The sequence below is a fragment of the Aphis gossypii genome, chromosome 1 (genome assembly GCF_020184175.1).
Source record: "Aphis gossypii isolate Hap1 chromosome 1, ASM2018417v2, whole genome shotgun sequence".
Taxonomy (NCBI): domain Eukaryota; kingdom Metazoa; phylum Arthropoda; class Insecta; order Hemiptera; family Aphididae; genus Aphis; species Aphis gossypii.
The window spans coordinates 69,335,710-69,350,150 of record NC_065530.1 but is presented as its reverse complement, the minus strand read 5'-3'; the positions used below and the strand labels follow the sequence as shown (position 1 = coordinate 69,350,150).

Here is a 14,441-nt window from a genome sequence, read left to right as displayed (position 1 = left end):
AAGTCTCTATGTGTTTACCGGATTTTGGTGCAATACAAGCATGTATTACAGCTGCTAAATTTGTACATGTAGATTTATCTCTAGTTTTCTGGAATATTAAATTAAATAATAAATAAAATGACAACATAATTTAAAAATTGCATATTTTAGTAGGTATCAATACTTTAAAAATCAATCAGTTTAAAACAATAAGTATGTTTTATTTAAAATAAAACTTATCCTTTTAATATAGATTTTTAATTCAATGCTCAAGTTAATCTACTTTCCTACACCTATGAAGTATTACTTTTGCTTGAACAAAAAAAAAATTCTCTTTATTGTTCATAAATTCATAATCATAATGACCAAATAGTTTATACCCAATCAGGTTGAAAGTATTTGAAAAGGCTTTTAGGTATTTTTGGAGAAAAGAGTTTTATTCTAATTGCAATTTGGTTTTTTGAAATAATTATTTTATTATGTAATAAATCTAGCATATATTGTAAAAGCTATCTTTCTATTTAGAAAAAAACATAGTACTGCATCAATAGTTTAGACTTTGACCATATTTGGCTGTTAACAAGTAGGCCCTTTGCTTAAAATAAAATTCATCTTACTGCCTAATTACAACTTTATCTTAAAATAATACATATAATTTTAGATAATTTTTTTCGGTCAGCTACAAGTGAATTCACTTACAGCTCATACACTTTTTCACTAAAACTAATTAATGCAAGCTTACTATTAAGGTGCAGTTACAACTCCTATTTAATTTAATATCTTTATATCTGACCAACCCAATAACTCTACTGTTTCTTATTGTTAATTTTAAGAATGATTAAGTTACATCCAAGCAACATTTTTTGTAACAAATCATAGCTATAATAATATTACCACTTCTCTAGTATATAATATGTAGCTAAAACATACTAAACAATATCAAAAATCATATAAATCTTTTTATTAAAGGACTTGATTCAATTAATAAATCTGTTAAACTTTTAAAAAAACAATAAAAAGGAATTAGTTAAATTACTTAATTACTTATATTTACTAAACTAAATTAGAACATATTTTTATGTATTAAAGAATAATATAATAAAATACCATATTAATTTGCTATAGGTATTCTAAATTTAAATTCATGCCGAAGTTCATACAATGAGAAAATTACATTTACATACTGTTTGATACATTTATGAACGCATTATATAATACAATTTAAAACTTGATTGCGTTCTGAAGATACTCTTAAATATAAAATTTTAGTAAGATCCTGACAATAAAAATGATCTCATATACGTATTTTTGTAAAGTATGTTTTATTTAAAATTTTAAAAACAATTTGATTTTTTTTGTTATTCAAAATTCCTAATATTAATTTATATTAAGATAAATATAAACATTTAGTGATTCAAAATTTTTTATAATTTAATTGCAAAAATTAAGAACTATTTAAATAATTAGTATACTTAATAATATTATTAAACCTATCATTTAATTCAAATATTTCAAATCCAATATTTAGAATTTGTCATTTTTCCAAACGCTATAATTCTGATTCAAGTTTTAACTTACTGGAGTAGAGCCAACGTTTACTAGTCAAAGAAAACCCATTGAAGCTTTTGGTTATTATTAATCCTAGTTGTTTGTCCCGGAAAAACCATTAATTATAATGTCTGAGTCGTTACAAAATTACATAAAACATTATTGCTCATGTGAGATGGATCTATTTTAATTGAAAGACCAATTTGGTATTAAATTATTCAGAACATTTCTTGTAATTAAGATTTTAACTTTGTATTAATTAGCTATTTTTAATAAGGAAAAAATTGATTAATAAAACTATTAAAACTTAACAATTATTTTGATTAAAACTGATGAATATGAGTTAATATATTTTACTATGGATTTATTTTCCATAAAAACTTTCTTCGTTTGAAGTGACGTAAAGTATAAAAACTAAACGTAGAATTATATTACAAGATGCCAAAAACACTCGTTACTATATATTATTTCACTAGAAGTTTATTAAAAATAGAAACAGTGTAACTGTAGTTATAATTTCCTGGTTTTGTTGCTCAAATTTACGGTAGTACGCGAGAACTTTTCATTTTTGATAGCTTACACATGCGTAAGGTCATTTGTCGTTATGCTTCAAAAATGATTGGTCGATACTTTGGTTATTGTATGGAGTGAACTGTAAGTATACTACCGTCATTGATACAACATAAAATATAAACCTATCACCAAATATTATTATTTTTTAATTTTTAATTTAATAATTTTATTTCAAGTAGGACACAAATTATGTTTTTAAAATGTTATGGATATTAGATAATATGATTATACTATACGTGCGTACTGCGTAGGTAAAAAGTATCTAATAATTCAAACAGCCTAGTTTATTCGAATAAAATATCTCTTGTTTTGAGTGCGTAAGTGCGTATTGTAATAATTATAAGCACTTTTTTTTCGATTTAACACTGTGAGTGATAAATGATAATGTTTTGGTATTATTATATTAAATGAAATTCTACACAGCACACGGTAGTATAATTCGCATACTTAATGTAAACATCACATGTAACAGGTTTACTTATCGTCAATGTATAACATGTATTATATAAAATATAAATATATATTATATATGTGCGTGTGCGTGTGTATGATATGATATGATATGCGTGTTTGTGTGAGTGTTAAATTAACCTATACACAATGCACGCACAAATTATGCGTTTCCACGCGTGTACAAACCGACATGACGTGATTCCGTCCCATTACGGACGTTATTGATTCTTAAACCAAATGTAATTTTAATTCATTAAGAATGGTGAAACATTTTCTTCAACCTATAACTGAATGCCGTCAAAAGGCCCATTTGGCCACTGACACGAAAATCGATTCCCATCTAAACTACCCATATTGTAGTATTATACAAAACGCGCACAAAATTGAATAACGTGAACAGTGCAAGTTGTAGCATAGAATTTACGAGTAAATATAGTATAATAATATTATATTGGTAGTAAAACTAAATTAAATCAATTCTAGTATTATATATTAAATAGTGAACATTGTTTAATTAGACTAGCCAGTTTAATTAAACTATACATATAGAAACTCTAGATTAAAATAATTGTCCTAAAGAATAAGTTAACAAATCGGTTTTTTAATTTATTTAAGCTCAACGAAACGACGCTATACTAATAGTTAAAAAAAAATTAATTAAAAATCTAAAAAATTAAAAAAAAATCAATTCTATCTTAATATACAATAAATAAATAAAGCAAGTTAAATATGTGTCTAAGTATAAATTATCATAGTTTTGTTTTAAATAAGTCTTAAAATGATTTCAGTAAAATTATACATAATAGATAAGTACCTACTGTGTTATTTTATTTAGTACTTATGTATATATTTTAAACTTTTCAACTAATAATAAACTTAAGTTTGTTTTATGCTTCTTATTAGCATACAATTTATATATATATATATATATATAAGTATAATTATGATATATAAATAAATAAATTAATGATGATCAAATTATGCTATTTGTAATTTTTGAACACATTTTCATAATTATTCTATATACCTAGGTTAAAAATCAAAAAGTTTATAGTTTTTGAATAGTAAAAAACTGCTTAAGTTTGATTTATTAGCTCTATAAACTATTTACTATAAATTCAGTAACTATTTCGTTTCATTTCTAAAACTAAGAAACTCATTCCAGTAATTTATCCTATTATTGGTATATAAATTAAATCAAAATTATTATTTATATAAAATACTTGAATAATTAGATACTTTTACGTAAATATATTTGACTCATTACATTACGACTTAAATATGTTATTTTATGCAGCTAAATAAGCAAGCTAATAGGTAATTTAATGATTTTTTTTATAAAAGTCACACATATATGACAATATGACATAATGAAGCTGATATGTAAAGCCACAAAATATTCAGATAATAAACAAATACATTTTTGTTTGTTTTCATAATTTTAGCACATATTAATATTAATAGAACACCCTTAACCTTTGCATGCTGAAAATAACGCAGTCCGTGCTAAATCGAACGACAGTTAATTTATAATGCAACTGTTTAAAAGTACATGCAAAATATATAACCGAGACGCGTGCCAGGCAATATAGTTTTTTTTCCTGCAAGCTATACACGTACTTTTATAATACGACCGTCAAAAATCCGAAACGTTATCAAAATAGAATACTATATTTTTCTTTCTTTATTTTTATTATTATTGCCACCCTTGGTGAAAAAAATCTTGTACGGTCTTTTAACCGGTGTATTTGTTTTCATTAATTTTTTTTATTATTATGATGATTCTTTCTTATATACCCAGCCAATCACGCAGTAATTTACCATACGAAAAACGTTTTAAATTTGGCCAAGGCTGTTCCGTTTTGGCGGATTCAGTTAGATTTCCTGTGTGATGGCTGTTCCGCGTAATATGTAACGAGAATGGACGTGCATGTATTTAATTTTAATGGTGTTCGTCCTTCTGCCTATATCGTTGCAGAGACGCCACTAAAAATACACAGTTATTATTTACTTGTATCGTGGTCCACTCACTTCCTTACCACGGATCTCGGACATTGCAAAATACTAGCATGTTTTAATAATTGTCAACAAAAGCCTCGGGCAATCAGACACAGACGCGTGTATATGTGTTTGTGTGGTCTCAAGCCAATAGACGTGTCATTTAATTAGCGCGTTGTATATAAATATATAATACATATATACATATATTCGATAAACGTTCGCTTTTATATAATTTGCACTAGGAAAACGGACGTTTATCATAATGGCCAATCATTGGCCTAACCGTATACTATAAGTGTTAACGGAACGGAAACGAAATATCTCACTCCACATCATAATATTATGTTTTCAGAAGAGTGTTAAGTCCTATATTAAATCGGAATTTATTATGATCAACGATATCGACGATGCCTTACACATATTATAACCATATTTACTACACTTCTACATTAATACTGTAATCTATTAACATTAAATTGTTTTGAAATATTAACTATCGATTTGATGTTTGATACTTTATTTATACTGAATGATATTGCCAAAAAAATAATAAATTATATTAAAAACAAAAATTAGTGCATATAAAAACATAAAAATATTAAATTCAAACGATATTTTAAATGAAATGTATATTGATACAAGTTACCCATTGTGTAGACGTATTTAATAATATGTATAATTATTAATTATACATAAATAATAATATATTATATTATTAAAATATGTTGAATATATCATTGTAGTTATGATTTAGTTTTGTTCATGAGATCGAAAACACAATGGGATATATTTATATCGATACATATACGATTTTAAATAATTTTTCATAAATTTAGAATGATTAGATAAAAAATATGTAACTCCGAGACCTAAAATATATACTTAGTAAATAGTAGACTTCATTAGAAATATATAGGTACCTAAATATTGTTGTTTTCGCCTAACCTAAATAGTTATTTTAATAGGTGTTAAAAATAAAGAATTATGACATATAAATGTTAAATAATCACTATAAATAATATATATTTTGATAACTATTAATTAACGTTTCATATTAATTTTGCAATATCATTATTTTATTTTTTACCGGGTTCTATAAAGCTTAAATTTTATAAATATATTTAAAACCTAGCTAAAATGATTACGTTCTGAACATTAAAATTTTATTCTTTACAATTTTCTTCAATTCGTCAGATAATTGCTTTCTAGGATAAAATTATAAAAATATTTCAAGTGTAAAATTAATTTAATTAATTTTTTTTTTTTAGAAGATTGAAACACTGTTTTTTTAGAATACAAATGTTGTGTAGTCTTACCGTTTTAATGCAGTTCGTAATAGGACAACCCAACGGTCTATTTACTATGCATCTCTTAATAAAACTTTGAGTTTACTTAACTATTTTAATACTTAATGAAAATAAGTATAACTCTTACAATATTTTAATTTTTAGATTGTTTATATTTAATTTTAATGAAACATAAAAATGCATTATTTTCAAAATTGTAATTCAAATAAAGTTTTTGTTTTTTAATTTACAATACACTATATTTTTTTTAATGTTTCTATTTAGATATAAAATATAAGCTATATAATAGTTATGTTATCACTTAGATCTGATTAGTGTGAATAGATAAAATGTTACAGTAATTATAAAAAGTGGTTTAAAGAGAACTAAGTCATTTAAAATGACAATTTTAAAAATAAAACATTTAATTGGTCATTTATCATCGTTATACTGACATTTCAGAAATAGCATTTATCACTATGTTAGTTAAAAATAGGAATACAGGAAGTATAGTTTTTAAAATTCTGAGTTTATGATTTATTGATAAGATATTAAATTTACAAACTTCATCAACATTAGTTTATGCATTGCACTAATTATTTTTTTCAAGACGATGAATTCAAGATGTTATTATTAATTTAAGTAGAAATTAATATTTATGTATTTTCATATAGGTACTTAAAAATTTAAACTAATTATATACTTGATTTCCCAAACAAAGAAATTTGTATGCCAAGTATTAATACTGAAAAACTGCTTTTATTGGATATTTTTCAAAAAGTGAAAAATACATAAATTTTTTCTAATAAAATTGTATATAATTGCATTTTACACTATAGTAAATATGAAATATAAATACATTTTATAGATTTTTATCATTTACAAAATAGAAAAATAGTTGTATATAAAATAATGCCAAAACGATTTTTAAGACTAAAAACTATTATTGTATATTTTAATTATTTTATTCAAAATTCAACTATGTTAATACTTACTTCAAATAATTTCACGATGTCAACCATTCGCTCTGATCTAGTTTTTCGAAGAATATTCAATGATTTAGCTTTGACATTTTTATCTAAAACGAAAAATATATTTATTGTTTTCGATATAATATGTAAAAATCTTATTTAATATACATAAAATAAGTAAAATATTCAAAAATAAAATAAATTAGAGTACCAACAAAATATATAGTTTTATTTTCTACTTATTATATATAAGACATTAGTTAAGTAATTTAGTATTTTTTTTAAAAAAACTAATTTATTAATTTAATTACTATAAATTAATTTTAGATTTTTTGTATAATGATTGTGATAATCATGTATGGTATGAACATATTTAAATACACAAAATAATTTAAAATATAAAGAAATTAGTATAAGAATACATTTTACTTTTAACTTTGTATATTAATATAATTATTGTTTAATTGTATATTTTATAGTTATTATATGTGTGACAAAAGTTATGTATTGTAATTATAATTTTTAAATTTATTTTTGTGTCTTACTATATCTTTTTTTAAAGACAATTTACATTCTATCTATTATAAAGAATGATTAATTTGTAGTAGTAAATTTACTTTAGTTGACACTTTTGTTAAAAGTATGAAATTCCCACTACATCCCCAGAAAAAGACAGGAATAATAAATAGGTACACAGTTTTTTAACAAAATTGATTTTTTTTTAATATAATTTAGAAAATAATAATCCTAAATACTTATAATTCACCCAATATATACATAAACATTTGCTAGACATGATATAATTTTTATGAATATTTTTATAATTATTTTTGAAAGTTGAATACAAAGTTCGAGATTGATAATAAAGATTTATTAATATTCATCATTACTTTTATTATTACGTCATTTTTACACACAATTAAATGATCAAAATATTAAAATAATTGTATACTTTTTTATACCTTGAACCTATTCGCATCACTTATATTAGTTATTTGCAATATTTTTACAAAAATTAATTCAAACTATTGTACTTAACAAAAAACAAACATAATAAAAAATATAGGTACTTTCCTTTGAAATAGACGTTAATTTAAATGTTATAAATTCACTCAAAATTATTTTCTGTTTACAGTGATTTAATCTATTACAATAAAACTACACTACACGGTAGAAATGAATTCCCAAGTTAAATTAAATTTATTAAATAGCATTAAATATGATTAAATCCATAAGAATAAAATCTTAATACCTAATGGTAGGTATATAAGTTAATTTTTTATTATTTTCAAATTACCTTAATTATGTATACATTTATTTATGTATTTAGGTTGATACAAAAAGATAACATAATATATAACAACATTTTATAAGCAACTAAAAAAGTGTTTAAATTTTACCAGAACTATTAAGATTTTCATTTAGGTATATTACTATTTAGTACTTAGTAACTGAAATATCAAAATAAATGTATAAAACAATTATTTATTAAAAAATACTTTTTTTAGACATCAAGTGTTAACGTTTAGTCTTTAATAAATGTAAACTTCTTAATAAACATGTTGTTACAGTTTTGTTCTATGACATTTAAAATGGTAAAATTTATTAATAATTTTGTAGTAGGTACCTACTACCTATACCTATATATAATAATATACGTATAATTATTTATAATAATAATGATATAATAATTATAAAGTATTATACGATAAAATTGAAAGTTAACTAATCAACTGGTTTTTAAATACAATTAACTTATTTATTTTAACTGTAACATCAGATTATGGATAAATATAATATGTTTGGTATATTCCATTAGTTTTATATGATTTGTAGTCATTCAAAAGTAATAATAATAAATGGTTACCAGATAACCAAAAAAAAAAATTACAATCGTTCTTATCGCACCATAAAAATAATAAATTTAAAATGAAACATGCCAAATTATTTGGAATCCCATATACTGATTAATATACGCCAGTTAAGATACGCTACATATGTTATGATTGATAAGACAACTATTTTTATATTAAGTTCGTTAAACTTTTGAACCGCGATGTTCATAATATTTTAGTTCTCGAATTATTTAATGACAATTTATAAAAATAGTTTACTGGATAATGTTTCTGAGAAAGTCATATAATATTATACAATATTATATTAATAATTATCAGTAATAATTTATTATATACCCAACTTCTATTGATTATACGAACCGGTAGAATGGTAAGCTACGGTCATTAAGGGTAGAATTTAAAATTTTGATTCATAAAATAATATCTATTCAATATTAAGATGAAAGGGAGTAAAATAATAATATAGGGCTGACATTTTGAGATTTGACTACAGTGCGTCCAACCAAATGTAATGCAACACATTCAATTGGTCGAGCCCGCGACTATAAGTAAGTAGGCACAACGCATAATACTATGATGCACCTCTAAGTGCGCGAATGTTAAAAAAGAAACGTTTACCGGAATTGTTGACTCGGCCGTTGATCTTGTGAGCTATTCTCCGTATCTTTTCTAAGTTTTCGGTCGTGTGGGCTGTGAGAGGCGCCAGCCGGTCTAGTAACACGTCCAACACGTGATCGTCGCCGGAAATCACCATGGTCTTGGAATTCTTAGAGAACGAAAATAAAAACAATTTTTATAAACAATATGATATTGTGTTTTACAGGTGAACCGATAAAAATTTAATTGTTTCGGGAAAGACTTGACGGTGTCGACAAGTCCCCGAGGATAACGAAATCAACGACGATAGGCTGTTCGGAAAACCGATAATGGGACAATGGGAAAAGGAAGACGAAACGTTATAATATTACAATAACGCGCGGACGTCGGCAACGGCTTAAAGTCGAACGTAAAAATCGTGAATGACACCGGCGCAGACGGCGCGATGACGGCTGCGACACGACAGTTTGGCAAACGGCACGACCGATTCGGCCAGACTGCCAAAATAACGACGCAGCGCTCGTTCAGAGGTATATAGGTACCATATACGATACAGTTGCGCGCGCGCGCGCGCTTGTGCGTATACAGGATGATAAACTAAACGCGCTTATTCCCGTTTTATTCTTAAACCGTAACACTAACTCAAATTCTGATTTTCTATACTTGTTAAAATCAAAGTCCTGTGACGATGCCAACTTTTCTTTTTTTTCTCTCTCTCGAATAAAACCCTTTTTACCGTGATCGTTTTAATCCCGGTAATTGCACGCTTTAAGTGCCGTCGATTAATACGATATTAATCCATGAGCTGTTAATAACTCGTGAAAATCGTCGAGACGAAATGGAAAATAATCGTGCACGCCGAATCACCCTGTATGATCATATTATTATATTATATCATGTGCGCTTTCCCCATGACGCCACGACGACGAGTCACGTGTGCTTCACAGGGCCTGCTGTTGCTCCCGTCAGCGGTTGTGCTTAATAATAATAATGATGATGATGATAATAATAATAATATTGTTATTATTACGCGATCACAGTATTTTACACTCGACTAGACCTGGGCCAAGTCCGTTCGGATAAGTTTATCATCGCGCGGCTACTATAAATCGACGCGACTGCAGCAGCGACGATGACGGACGTCGGTCTGATTTTTTTATTACCATCGTCATTACTAGTATTACTATATTGTTGTTGTACGAGTTGTTGTATTTATCATTTACGAATTGTTTACAGCTGCAGTGAATAATAATAACTGCGATTTGACAACACGTACGTATAATATTAAAAGCATGTCTTTTAGCGACTTGCAACGCGACACCCGCGATGATTGTTATGATAGTTATAACGTTTTAGAAAATTAATTTCACGTGTGATTTCACACACACTGTACAGCTGCAATATTCAATTTTAATTTTTCATCCCTACGTCAACGAAAACAATGTTTACGTGTGAATCAGTATTTTTCAAACAATCGTTATCGATGAATTAGACATATATTTAACGACGAAAGAGTTTTAAAATATAAATATAAAGCTTCTTAAACTTTTCCAATGAAAATCATATAGGTCGTGCATTATGTTACAATATTTTCTAGCTAAATGATGATATTTTCAAGTTATTGAAGTTAGTGTTCATTAATATCATTAAATAAAGTATGTGTTTTGTTATAAATATATTATTTTAATTAACTATACATTTATTTTAGATTATTAGGCAGGTATTATTGTTATGTTGAATACATACATATTGAATGTATATAACATTTAACTAAGAATATTTTAAAAATTAAATGATTACTAAAATACTTTTAATGTCAATTTCAATTTTACAGTCAATAATACGTACAAACAAGTAAGTATACTTAGGTTTATGTATAAATCTAATATCCTGCAAGTATATTCATCTAATTTGGCCACACAATGAAGTATGAACTGTTTTTGAACGTCATATGACTAAAATTATTTTGATATAAACAAAAACTAAAAATAAGAGTATAAACGTCGTAAAAATTGTAAAATTTTATAATAGTCATAGTTATAATCATTTCGTTTTATCTTCAACAGCGTAACAAATCTTGGGACGAAATACAGTTAAACATCACATAAAAATATCTTTGTAAAACAAAAATCACTTTACATTATAATCTCAAACTTTATTTTATATATTTCGTTTAGTATGAATTTTGAATTCATTTTTAAAGAAAATTAATCTTATAATCAATATTTGAAATATACATGTTAATAAAAGTGCCTACAAATATTATCACAGTTAAAGTATACAATCAGTTGAATAATAGCCATCCAAATAAAGAAATCTACTAGAACGTTGACTAGAGTGTAGAAACAAGCAGATTATTTAAATATAAATTAATATTAATAATAACATTTAGATTAAAATTGTTGTTTTTAATTTTTAATTTTTTTTAACTTATACCTATTTTAAATTTATATACATTTTAAAGTATTGCAAAATTAGAATAAAATATCAATATTTATGTTGTATATTTTAATATTTATTATACAATAAATGTGTATATAGGTACTACGAAAAAGATGCACACAATGATCATTGCATATTATAATATATAAAATGTTTCAATAAATATACCATTTTCATTTGAAACTTCCACTATTATACAAATTAATGAAAGATGGCAGAAATACTGGCTACATTATTTCTCTCCAATAAACTTGGAAATGTAAAACCAAACATAAAATAAAAATTAAATTTCATTAGCGAAAAATCAGTGATATAATAAAACCACGTATTATGAGTTTTAAAAAAACAACAATATAATAAAACAAATCTAAAAAAAAAATAAAAAAAAAATATTTATACTTTGTTACTCACTTTAGAGTTAATTGCTTGTTGGAATTTCTCCATCTTTGAGGCCACTCTATTAACTGCAGACGTTGTTGTTGTATTTAAACGAAATTTTTTGTATATTACGGACACTCTGGTCTGCTCGTTAATTCGTTTGTTGGTAGTCAATTTTTTATTCATTCTTCCTATGGTTTTCTTCTTGTTGGCCATGACGTGAATTTCCGCCCCTTATTTCTATACTAAGAATGTTTACTTTACTAATAATACATGTAATAAAACACTACAATATACTTAATACTGGTCTTGTAAACAATATGTCTAGTTACTATGGTTGAAAAAATACTGTAAAAAAAAAAAAAAAAAATTACAGGTTTATATAGTTCTCGCATGATCCCCATCAAACATAAGAATGGTGACGACGCGTTTCCATAGTGAACCAACTTGTGAAACACTTTCACACAAATGCACTATGCAGCACACTATTTTATAGTGTTGTAAGTATATTTCGATTTATTTAAAACTTTGCACGGTTAACAGAAATAAATCAGATATAAGTGTAATATCAAAATAATTTACTTTATTTGTTTTTATGAATTAGAAAATAGTTCATAAATTCATTGAAAAAGTAAGTCTTACATTTTCAATCAACATCATATTACATTATTTCCTATATAGTTATATAGACTAAACACATAAATATCATTGAAACCTATGTTAATATTTATTATAAGATAATATTAAATTCGCATACAAAATGTATGAAATGTCTACTTAATTTAAATAAAAAAACATAATAGTAACAACAAAATTGTTTGGATGACAATATGATATAAAAAGAAATGATAAACGTGATAAACATCGATTTTTAGTAAAAAAATAAATCATGAATATACTGTGGTATTGATATAATACCTTTAATGAAATATCAAATAGCTTATATTGAATGTAAGAACATGTAAATTTCAACGTAATTTCTTAAACTAAATTAATAATTTAGTATTTTTATATTTACAAAAATATTGATAACATTTGAAACATTATTTTAAATAGTATTAAATTAAAAAAAAACACACGTCATTGTAAAATCAATACAATATTCATCACTCTATTCAGAATCAAAAATTAGCTCTATGTTATACTACCTACTTATTTTTATTTAAACCATTTAATCTCACAAAACAATAATATATTGATATGGAACTCATAACTATATTACGTACACCATTACATCTATAATATCTAACTATGAAAAGAAATTTAGGTAGGTATGCAAATCAATTTAAGTTTATTTTATTTACGGAATATAAATAAATATAATTTTTATTCCGTAAATAATCGGTATTATTTAAAATAACAAGGTAATAAAATTATTATTATATAATAATTACCTACATAATACTATAAAATAAACAAATTAAAATATATTATATGCAATAGTCAATGATCATTAGAGAATAGGTACATATAATTTTAAAATCATTAGTATTACAATTAATAGGTACAATATCTATATTTACAAAATTACCAGTTGGCATTAGGTATATTATTATCTGGTAAAAGCAAAATGCAATTTTAATAATAATTTAAAATTATAAGTGTTTTTATTTCTTGTATTTTTTTTTTTTTATTAATTTTAGGATTATATTTACCTACCTCATATTTCTGGATAGTCAATATTATTATTAATTTATTTATGAAAAAAGAAAAAATCCGGGTATTATTTTAAATTTTTTAATGAGGACATATAAAATAATTTTAAATTTTCATTACAATAATGTAGATCTCTTTGGACTCTCTAAAAGTACCTATAAGATAATATTAAAGAAGAAATTGATTCTATTTTAATTTAATATTTAAAATATTAATTCTAAATATAATGTATATATTTCGTATTTCATTCTATAATAAAAAAAAGAAATATTAGTCCAAGGACACAAAGAATGCGTGTTTATGATATGCAGTACCAGTATTGAACTTGTATTCTATCTCGTATGAATAATTTTATATTTGATTGCGAACACAAATAATTTCAAAAATATGTACATAGTAAGTCATGCAAAATATTATATTAAGTATATTGATACTAAACATTTATGTAAATCCTCGAATGAAATATGTCGGCAGAAGAAACTATTAAAAATCCAAATCTAATATTCTACCTATGGAATATTATGAGTATAATATACTATTGTACATTATACCTTAGCATTTTTAAGTGCATTTTGATTTTTTTTTTTTTATCATTATTATTTTTCATTCTACGAAAATTGCGTACACATTTAAAAACCATATAACGCGTAAAAAATATATGCAAGACTACTAACAATTATGTCTTGGGCTTATGAGTAATG

At 24.6% G+C, this 14,441-nt stretch overlaps 1 protein-coding gene across 1 annotated transcript in view; it reads right to left on the bottom strand.

The window, feature by feature from the left end:
- The window catches only part of LOC114128938 (cytosolic carboxypeptidase 1-like), a 43,171-nt gene extending 30,765 nt beyond the window's left edge, over window positions 1-12,406 (bottom strand). The window contains 4 exon segments of the mRNA XM_050202121.1: window positions 19-88; window positions 6,836-6,918; window positions 9,286-9,433; window positions 12,118-12,406. Of these exon segments, the coding sequence (XP_050058078.1) occupies window positions 19-88; window positions 6,836-6,918; window positions 9,286-9,433; window positions 12,118-12,300 (484 nt within the window). The 5' untranslated portion in view covers window positions 12,301-12,406.
- Window positions 12,407-14,441: the final 2,035 nt, after the last annotated feature.